At 42.8% G+C, this 11163-nt stretch overlaps 1 protein-coding gene across 2 annotated transcripts; it reads right to left on the reverse strand.

Annotated features, from left to right (window-relative positions):
- Positions 1 to 4720: 4720 nt before the first annotated feature.
- LOC139539041 (putative methyltransferase DDB_G0268948) lies at positions 4721 to 8233 on the reverse strand. Of its 2 annotated transcripts, none has more exons than XM_071341731.1 (7): positions 8059 to 8233; positions 7310 to 7434; positions 6839 to 7002; positions 5673 to 5886; positions 5449 to 5552; positions 5181 to 5318; positions 4721 to 5071 (listed from the first exon to the last, which is right to left on the reverse strand). In XM_071341731.1, the coding sequence occupies exons 2-7, from the start codon at positions 7418 to 7420 to the stop codon at positions 4978 to 4980; spliced, it is 825 nt and encodes a 274-aa protein (XP_071197832.1). In that variant the 5' UTR covers positions 7421 to 7434; positions 8059 to 8233; the 3' UTR covers positions 4721 to 4977. The 2 variants fall into 2 exon arrangements, with proteins under 2 accessions (XP_071197832.1, XP_071197833.1); XM_071341732.1 differs by having other exon boundaries at positions 7310 to 7429; positions 8059 to 8182.
- Between the last annotated feature and the right edge of the window lie 2930 nt (positions 8234 to 11163).

Below are 11163 nucleotides of genomic sequence, written 5' to 3' on the forward strand. Positions count from 1 at the left end.
TCAAAACATGAGACATCTGTGGCTCCCTCAAAACATGAGACAACTGCTCGACGAGCCTATCCTTCTGCGGGTGAAAGACGGCGGTCCGTATTTGTTTGATCTGCAGGAGAGCAGACAAATCTCTCATTAGGCGGGACATGAACTCTGTACCTTGGTCGGTCAGGATCTCGTTCGGAATGGCCAACCGGCTAAAGAGGTGGAACAGCTCCCGGGTGATTCCCGTAGGGGAATGGCCTCGGGATACCGGGTGGCATAATCTACTATTACCAGGATATCACCGGTGTCTTTGTGCCGTTTTTACCAGGGGTCCCACTATGTCCATGGCGATGCATTCAAAAGGCACCCCGATGATTGGTATGGGGACCAGTGAGTTTCGGAAGTGTGCATTTGGGGCAGTGATTTGACACTCCGGGCAGCTGCAACAATAGTCTTCCATGGCCCTCCTCATCCCGGGCCAGTGGAACCAGGGGGCAATCCGTTCCCAGGTATTTATCATTCCCAGTTGCAAAACCCAACAAAAGGGTGTCGACCAGCTGAAGAACGGTTGCCACGTACCGTCGGGGCAGCAACAGTACCTCTCGAAGTTCCCCCTGTTGGCACGACACCTGATACAAAAGGTTATTCTTGATTTGGAAATGGGGGTATCGCCAGTCACTCACCTTTTCAAGTTCAGATCCTCAAGTTCAGACTCACTGCCCTCTTAATGTCGTGGGATAGCGCCCCGTAAGAAGCGATCCATGACCACTTTGTCTATGATGGAGAGGGTGGATACGTCGTTTAGGAGCCCGCCCTGGAGATGCGCATTAGGTCGCTCATCTGGGCTCGGGGGGAGGCATCGGCCACGATATATACACATTATATATACACATTATATACACATTAAAATACAAAAACACAGTCATGGGAAGCACAAATAAAACATAATATATTACCCTGAAAAACAGTTACATTGCTCCACAAATAAGTCCCCAATCAATACTTTAAATTGCACGAACTGCACCAGAACATCAATATTAAATGTACACTACCGTTCAAAAGTTTGGGGTCACTCAGAAATGTCCTTGTTTTTCAACAAAAGTAAAAAAAATTGTCCATTAAAATAACATCAAATTAATCAGAAATACAGTGTAGACATTGTTAATGTTGTAAATGACTACTGTAGCTGGAAACGGCAGATTTTTTATGGAATATCTACATAGGTGTACAGAGGCCCATTATCAGCAACCATTTTGTATTTTGAAATGTGCAGTAACACGGTGCATTAAAACTAAAAGCAGATTGACCTAGCTCGGTGTAGACCCTAGGAACCTGAAGAGTTACCCAATCTTGTGAACGGGATAGGCAACTCAGGTGTCTATACTTCAACAGCAAAGTTAGATAAGTTATGAAGTAGGGCCACTATTTGTATAGAGACTTGGCAATAATGTCAATGTGTAAGAAACCTTCCATGATATTGTATCATTGAAATCAAAGAGGAAGAAAAACATACGATATGAACTTAACGATGGACAACTCAATGCCTGAATAAAGAAAAAGAGAAACTAAGGCTGAATCATTGAAAAGAGAAGGAGACTGAAATGTAATAAAATATACCCACGTTGGATTCTTTTGATTGCCTTTAAAGATCTGATGTAAGAGGAAAGTTCATTCAATACATTGTTAAAAGAGATAAAAAGGCTTCCTGTTTTCATCCGATGTTTTATAGATCAGGGCAGAGGCACTTTGTTTCTAGGTGGAAGAACACCAACACCATTTCTGCTACTAAGTATTCGCTGTGTGTTTTGGATTATGATAACAGGCATGGCCACTTATTTCATATTGCATGAGTCCCAAACGGCACCCTATTTCTAAACAGGTCTAATTTGGGATGCTGCCATAGTCTCTGTCATCCATCAAAAACTACTCAAGCTTTTGGCAATCAAAAACAGTATTTTGCCTGAAACTGTTTGCCTAAGGTACTTATGCTGGTCAGTACACCATTGTAACATTTCAGCACACTGTAAGCATGCTGGCAGGCTTGGGAAACCCATTTTTCAGGCTAGATTCATTATTTATACCCCAATCTGGATTTGACTCGTTATATTAGAAACAAGCCCTCCAGTGAGTCAGACAGTCAACACTGCAGCCAAAATCGTTTCCTGTTAGAAATGAAAGCCACCAGCAGTCTCCCAAGCCGCTCTCCATCCATGCCAGGCTTCAGTTTACAGATATTTAAATAGGAGCTATAGGCCATTGTTGCTTAAGCATTGCTCAATATAAGATTAGATCTGGGCTTAGACCAGTGGAGGCTCCTCAGAGGAGGAAGGGGAGGACCATCCTTCTCATTGAATTTCATAAAAATATAAATATTGAAACATTTAAAAAGTTATCCTTTTTAGATAAAACTATACCAAATATATGCACGTCACCAAATAATTGATTAAAACACACTGTTTTGCAGTGAAGGTCTACATACAGTAGCCTCAGCAGCACTGTAGGGTAGCACCATGGTGTAGCCAGAGGACAGCTAGCTTCTGTCCTCCTCTGGGTACATTTACTTCAATACAAAACCTAGGAGGCTCTTGGTTCTCACCTCCTTCCATAGACTTACACAGTAATTATGACAACTTCCGGAGGATGTCCTTCAACCTATCAGAGCTCTTGCAGCATGAACTGACATTGTTGCCCACCCAATCAAAGGTTCAGAGAATTAATCTAGTACTGATAGCATAAGCTACAGCTAGCTAGCACTGCAGTGCATAACATGTGGTGAGTAGTTGAATCACAGAGAGAAAAAGACAATAGTTAAACAGTTTTGAACAAATTAATTCCTTCCAAAATTAAGGAGAAGCAAGAGAGAGAGAGATATATTTGGTTGTATTTAAAAAAAAAAACTTTACATCAATTCTCCTCGTAGTGCGGATATTAATGGTGACATGTGCAACACCATTTACCCCCCCATATTTTATTAAAATAATTAAAATAAGACAACTAGACCTAGCTTTTAAGTATTACTTACTAAACAATTGCTAAATAAAACTGATTTAAATGGATTTTAACACACTTGTATGAAACCCTATCCCATAATCTTCCCCTGGGAGCCTGTTACCCCATGGTGGGTGTTTTCTAAAAACATCTCATGAAATAACTAAAAAAGGGTCAACCATAGCCATTTATTTCCCTTTATAGTTTATTCGTCTAGCATGACCTTCATCCACATACCAATTTCTTTCTCCAAGCTTTTTTATGTCAGCAATTTGACATTGTTCTTGGGGGGGACTAGTTACCCCCAGTACCCTATAATTATTGTGCAATTTATATCTATAGTCTACATTGAGGTTTTTCTTTCATTATTTTCTTGGAGAAAATGTTTTTCTTTCTTTTAGCATATTGAGAAAATGTGAATGTGCAGTTATATACCGTCTGTAGAGATGCTATCTGTATTAGCATCATAAAAGCTGATAGTATTTCAACCACATATAATATGCGTCGAAGCCGAACTGAACTCTAATCAGAAACATGTTTGGTCATTTTCACAGCGTTCTATTTCCTGACAACCGGTCAAACTGATGTCATTTGGATTTTTTTAACAGAAAATCTTTCCTGTTTTTTTTTTTTTGAGTTGGGCTATTACATTTCCTCACAGGTGTGATGAGAACTCAATCCGGTGGAATACGACGAGGGCTAGGTATGTTGGACTGGGACACGTTTTAATACGTCCGCCATGGTTCTTTGTAGCCTAGTTATGCTAATATATTTGCAGGTAATTTTGTCTTTGACTTAATAAGTAAAATATCTTTGAATTGTAAACAGGGAAACAACAACAAGTCCCAGACAGTTCGTAATATAACTAGTTAAATAAAGGTTAAATCAATCAAAAATATCATACCAGAGGGGGCGTCGTTTACTAGGCTACCTAAATTATTGGGATCATCTGGTTCCCACAAGTCTTTGGAATGCATGGAGCTCGTTGACAAAACAGACAATGGAATGCCTTTTCACATGAAGGTCCGAAGTGGGTCTGTGTAAATGATGTGATTATATTGGAGACAGGTTTATAGCAGTGAATGTCATCTATTAATTTACTCTTGTAGCATTTCTAAGTAGAAGCCATATCAGCCAGCGAAACGAATTGTTCTCACTTTATGATAGAACATTCAGATTTGTGGGGCTCTAGACCATAATTATTAAGATTTTCTTGTGATCATAACAACACTACTTATTTTGCTCAAATAGAGATATAATTAAAATGTGTTTTCTTTGAAAAGATTGGCCTGACTGAGAATAGAACATTCAAACACTGACCTCTAGTGACCACAGTTGGAACAGCACCTTAATCAGCAGAGTGCAGGTAGCATCTATACAATGTCATGTAATCATTCTGAAAAGTAATCTATAGAAGCTTGTATCCATGAAGGAAAACTAGATACTGAAAGTGCTATGCTAGGTACCAGTTATTTTAGCCATAAAGAGATCCCTCTGATAGGAATCCTCTACTCTCCACACACACACACACACACACACACACACACACACACACACACACACACACACACACACACACACACACACACACACACACACACACACACACACACACATATCTGGTATCACTCATACCAGTGAGCTAGGTTCGTGTGCTTGTAAAGTAAACAAAACTGGAGCCAGAGTGACAAATATAACAAATGAGATACCAATCATTGGAAAGTTAAAATACAAATGTAATCACTAATTCTATAATTTTTCATGTTCACCATGAATCAGTTTTATTTTATTTCACCTTTATTTAACCAGGTGGGCCAGTTGAGAACAAGTTCTCATTTACAACTGCGACTTGGCCAAGATAAAGCAAAGCAGTGTGACAAAATCAAACAACACAGAGTTACACATAAACAAACGTACAGTCAATAACACAATCAAGACAGATAAGTAGTAGCACATCTTAGTGTCCAGTTTCACCAAAGGGGACACCGTGTGGTCTCAGTCATCGATCGGTAACTAGTCCTCTGACTTGCAGGCTAGCAGGAAGAAATACCTTACTCCAACCACAAGCTCAGTCTCTGGGGAGGTCACCCCCATCACAGCCAACAGTCTGGAGAGGAGAGAACGAGAGAGGGGGAGAGATGGATGTGAGATGTAACATGAAATGTTACTTTTACGTTTTTGACCAGCATCAACTAGGGATTGTGTCAGGGACCAACCTGTGGGTGATGTCAGTTGACAGTCTGCTGGCTTCCTCTGGGTCTTTCTTTAGTAGAGCCTGGTAGCTGGAAAAGGACTCTATCATACCCATGTAGTTGGACAGAGTCATGGACTTCTTCACCCACATACACTCCTGCCTAACAACACAGCATTAGCATTACCTTAAGGTTATACCTCAACCCATCTTGTACATCAAATCAAACACTTCTTGTAAGTACATAGGTAATAGCAACGAGGGCAGTGGATGTATCCGAGCTCAGGCCTCACCACTCTTTCTCTGTGTAGGGGATGGAATCGTAGGACTGCTTGTAAAGAGCAACAGAGCAAGGGCCCAGGCAGGGGTTACGATAGGGCAGGAGTGCAGCATAAAACTGATGAGATAAATAAAATAAAAAAAAGACAAATGTTTAAAAAACAAACATGTATGTGATCGACTTATCATTATGTGTTTGGATAATACACGTGTATTCTATTTTATAAAGTTTCCAGACCTCTTTGCAGACTGTGTTGAGTGTGTGGGAGCAGTCTCCATACTCAAGCTCCATATCCATGGTGTAGTTGAGTAGAGCCAGGCAACCTTTAGCCTTCAGGATCCTGTGGGCTTCCTGGAGGAACCGCGGCCGGTCAAACCAGTGGAAGGCAGACATGGCCGTCACCAGGTCCACTGAGCTGTCTGCAAACGGCAGCTCCTCAGCCTGGCACTGTCTAAACAGAGACACAGAGACATACTAACACAGGGATACACACATACAAACACAGGTCATGTTGTAATTTTAAGATATCTGACAGAATGGTACCAGATCAGTTAGTGCTGTTTTGCCAACTCCTAAGATTATTGTCACAATAGGAGTTGACAAAAAAGCACAAACAAATCTGGAACCAGACTAGAATTCACACACAATGTTGTGTTTTGGTTTGGTTCCTTGGATATGGCTCCCTTCATTCAGTCCTAACTGGGAACATCTACTGTACATGTAGATGGGTTCCAGAACAGTATTAGTAGCTGTAGCTTCTTTGTTTGCTCACTAGAGGGAGAAATGCATGAGTTTGAGCAGACAAGGGTCCCATTGTCTGTCTTGGTCCTTGGCCTAATTTCACCGTGTCCCCCTCAACAAAGGACTTTAACCCTATTGTTCCTGCTCCCATCACACTGGTTTAGTTAAGCAGTACGGCACGAGGGGGTGTGGTATATGCCCAAAATACCATGGCTAAGGACTGTTCTTAAGAACGACACAGCGCAGAGTGCCTGGATATAGCCCTTAGCTGTGGTATATTGGCCATATACCACAAACCCCTGAGGTGCCTTATTGCTATTATAAACTGGTTACCAACGCAATTAGAGACGTATTTTGTCATACCCGTGGTGTACGGTCTGATATACCATGGCTGGCAGCCAATCAACATTCATGGCTCGAACCACGCAGTTTATTATTTGCATTATACCAGGACTCTTCTTAGGTTTCAGAGAAATGCCCCAGAAATAAATAAATCTGTACGTAAAATCTACCCTCTACAGTAGGCCTACTTATACCAAAACTCATTCTGTGACGATAATGTGTTTGAATCAGAGGGTTTGAATCAGTGTCAGTGTCACCACAACAAAATACAACCCTATCCTCCTCCTGAAGACCTCCACCTCTCTGGGGCTGGCTCTGACCTGTAGGAGATGTTAGGGGCGGTGGCGTGCTCCTGGGCCACCTCCAGCTGGGCAGGGCTGATGTCGGTCCCCACCACTGAGGAGAAGTGAGGGGCCAGGAGCACGGTCCCTTGACCCGACCCACAGCCTACGTCTACTGCCAGGTCACAGGGCTGCACGCCCCTCTGTCAGGACAAGACACATGATCATCACACATAGGTATGAGACATCATTAGTATATGTGAATATTTTTTAAGGCAGGAGAATGTCAATTGACCAGTTTATTAGTAAAACATTGAAAAGCAGGAATAAAACATGCAGCAATATAATTCTGTAATTTAATTCTGCAATACTATTTGTCATTGAAAATATTTTACATCCACAGACAGTAACTATATGATTTGAACTCATACATATTGCGTGATGTATGATGTTAAAATAAGAACAAACAATTAGTCTTTGTATTCTGTGAAACATGTATGTCACTCCTACCTTTTTCTTTAGGAAGGACATGACTTCTTCAATGAGCTGAGCTGAGGGAGAGACCCTGTACTTCCAGTAGGAGGTAGCATGCTCCTTACCTTCAAACAGACGATGGGCCATGCCACTGAGCTGTACTACAGCAGAAAACAACAGGAATAGAAATGTTCTCTTCTACTCAGAAAGATTCCTGCTACTTTACGACTTTTACTCAGGCAAGCTCTCTTTCCAGCCTGGTCTCATAGACTAAAATTAAATCGGAGACACTCAAATGATAATTGATATGTAATGTTTGGTATGGTTACATAAGACAAGATTACTTAAGGCAAACCCTCTTAGCTATCCTTTTAACCTAACTCCTAACATTAACCCCTAGCCTAGCCAACATTAGCAACAACACATTGTAAATCGTAACATATCATACGAATTATAATTTGTAACATTTCATATGAAATTGATGATGGACATCCACAAATTAATACAGACCATACGAAACATAACATATCATACTAAATCGGCAGCACCCCACACCTCTCTGATTCAGAGGGGTTGGGTTAAATGCGGAAGACACATTTCAGTTGAATGCATTCAGTTGTACAACTGACTAGGTATCCCCCTTTCCCCTAAATGGAGTGTATCGGATTTACGTACAGAATAATACGAAATGCTCTGAAACTAAGTTGCTCCTTCTCACTGGGGTGTGGTCGCTACATAAACAAACGTGATCACACACACACACAAACATACAGATGCACACTCACCGCCGGAGATTCCCTTACTTCACAGGCCCAGTTCTAGGGAAAACAATACGTGTTAGGCCAGGCATGTATGAGAGAGGCCCCGGGATAGAGAAAGGAAGGGAAGTTGCAGTGGCTTCATGGGAATGTGGGTTGTTTGGTAATGAGGCCTTTTAAGAAGGGGGCCAGGGTTACATGGGTTCACAGAAAGCTGTGTGGGGTGTCAGAATGAATAAGAAGTCCTGTGGAGATGGAATGGGGGAGGGATCGTAATCTTGTTAGCCAATGAGGTGGCTTTTCAGTGATGATTGGAGGTGGGAAAAGACAAAAAAGCCAGTCTTCCTGCTTATTCAGATATTGTACAATCAGATCTCTCTCTAAATTTTAAGTTCAAGTTCTTCTCTCAGCAATGTTACGTCACCCTGTTGATATATTATGATACACTTGATTGACCCCATACGCCCCATATTGACAAGGAAGTAACAGAAAATCCGGACAAGTTTTTGAAGTTTGATAATATATAGAAGTTTCAAATGTGTCAACATGCATACATGTTTTATTGCGCCGAGGGATGATGGCAGATGTTTCAAGTGCCCCCAGCCGATTGTGTTTTTTGTTCACTTATTTGCATTGTTTGTAACTTATTGTTTTACTTATTTTGTACATAATGTTGCCGCTACCGTCTCTTATGACCGAAAAGAACTCATAGACATCAGGACTGCGATTACTCACCACGGACTAGCAGAATCCTCTTTTTCATTTCACGACTCTGGCGAGCACCGACGCGAAGGACACGCTACTTCCTCGGGAACAGGCCCCGATCCCCGTGATCTGCTTGAAGAGGAGGTGGAGAAAGAGGGGTCCGGCTGCCTTCTGAGAATTCGCAGGCGATCGAATAAACCCCCACTTCCCTCCATTCTGCTTGCAAACGTGCAATCTTTGGATAATAAAATCGCTGAGTTACGCAGAAGATTAAACTACCAACGGGACATTAAAAACTGTAACATCTTATGCTTCACGGAGTCGTGGCTGAACGACGACAACATCAACATACAGCTGGCTGGTTATACGATGTACCGGCAGGATAGAACAGCGGCGTCTGGTAAGACAAGGGGCGATGGTCTATGTATTTTTGTAAACAACAGCTGGTGCACGATATCTAAGGAAGTATCGAGCTATTGCTTACCTGAGGTAGAGTTTCTCCTGATAAGCTGTAGACCACACTACTTACCGAGATAGTTTAATCTGTATTCTTTGTAGCTGTTTACATACTACCACAGTCAGAGGCTGGCACTAAGAAAGCATTAAATGAGCTGTATTCCGCCATAAGCCAACAAGAAAACGCTCACCCAGAGGTGGCGCACCTAGTAGCTGGGGACTTTAATGCAGGGAAACTTAAATCTGTTTTACCAAATTTCTATGAGCATGTTAAATGTGCAACCAGAGGAAAAAGAACTCTGGACCACCTATACTCCACACACAGAGACCCATACAAGCTCTACCTCGTCCTCCATTTGGCAAATCTGACCTGCTTACAAGCAAAAATTAAAGCAGGAAGCACCAGTGACTAGATCAATAACAAAGTGGTCAGATGAAGCAGATGCTAAGCTACAGGACAGTTTTGCTAGCACAGACTGGAATATGTTTCCGGGATTCCTCCATTGGTATTGAATAAGTACACCACATCAGTCATTGGCTTCATCAATAAGTGCATCGAAGACGTCGTCCCCACAGTGACCGTACGTACATACCCCAACCAGAAGCCATAGATTACAGGGAACATCCGCTCTGAGCTAAAGTCTAGAGCTGCCGCTTTCAAGGAGTGGGACTCTAACCCGGAAAGCTTATAAGAAACCCGCTATACCCTCCGACGAACCATCAAACACGAAAAGTATCAATACAGGACTATGATCGAATCGTACTACACCGGCTCCGACGTTCGTTGGATGTGGCAGGGCTTGCAAACTATTACAGACTACAAAGGGAAGCACAGCCGAGAGCTGCCCAGTGACAGGAGCCAGCCAGCTGAGCTAAATAACTTCTATGCTCACTTCGAGGCAAGTAACACTGAAACATGCATGAGAGGATCAGCTGTTCCGGACGACTGTGTGATCACGCTCTCTGCAGCCGATGTGAGTAAGACCTGTAAACTGGTCAACATTCACAAGGCCGCAGGACCAGACAGATTACCAGAACGTGCGCTGACCAACTGGCAAGTGTCTTCACTGACATTTTCAACCTGTCCATGTCTGAGTCTGTAATACAAACACCATAGTGCCCTAAAAGCTCATCACTAAGCTAAGGACCCTGGGAGTAAACTCCTCCCTCTGCAACTGGATCCTGGACTTCCTGACGGGCCACCCCCAGGTGGTAAGGGTAGGTAACAAAACATCTGCCACGCTGATCCTCAACACGGGGGCCCCTCAGGGGTGCGTGCTCAGTCCCCTCCTGTATTCCCTGTTTACTCATGACTGCACGGCCAGGTACGACTCCAACACCATCATTAAGTTTGCTGATGACACAACAGTGGTAGGCCCGATCACCGACAATGATGAGACAGCCTATAGGGAGGAGATCAGAGACCTGACCGTGTGGTGCCAGAATAACAACCTATCCCTCAACGTAACCAAGACTAAGGAGATGATTGTGGACTACAGGAAAAAGAACCGAGCGCGCCCCCATTCTCATCGACGGGGCTGTAGTGGAGCAGGTTGAGAGCTTCAGGTTCCTTGGCGTCCACTTCACCAACAAACTAACATGGTCCCAGCACACCAAGACAGACGTAAAGATTTGCACCTCCCTTCCCCACTACGCTGCTTCTACAACTCTCTGTTATTATCTATGCATAGTCACTTTAATAACTCTACCTACATGTACATATTACCTAAACTACCTCAACTAACCGGTGCCCCCGCACATTGACTCTGTACTGGTACCCACTGTTTATAGCCTCCACATTGACTCTGTACCGGTACCCACTGAATATAGCCTCCACATTGACTCTGTACCGGTAGCCCATGTATATAGCCTCCAGATTGACTCTGTACCGGTACCAAATGTATATAGCCTCCACATTGACTCTGTACCGGTACCCCCTGTATATAGCCGCCACATTGACTCTGTACCGGA

Source organism: Salvelinus alpinus, chromosome 14 (assembly GCF_045679555.1).
Source record: "Salvelinus alpinus chromosome 14, SLU_Salpinus.1, whole genome shotgun sequence".
In the NCBI taxonomy this organism is placed as follows: Eukaryota; Metazoa; Chordata; class Actinopteri; order Salmoniformes; family Salmonidae; genus Salvelinus; species Salvelinus alpinus.

What these genes read in the sequence shown, in the direction of transcription:
- LOC139539041 (XM_071341731.1), bottom strand. Translation starts at nt 7,420, where the DNA reads ATGGCCCATCGTCTGTTTGAAGGTAAGGAGCATGCTACCTCCTACTGG. An exon ending in TGTCCTTCCTAAAGAAAAAG is followed by an intron (nt 7,003 to 7,309) that starts GTAGGAGTGACA and finishes TTGTCCTGACAG; the next exon opens with AGGGGCGTGCAGCCCTGTGA. An exon ending in TCAACTGACATCACCCACAG is followed by an intron (nt 5,072 to 5,180) that starts GTTGGTCCCTGA and finishes TCTCCTCTCCAG; the next exon opens with ACTGTTGGCTGTGATGGGGG.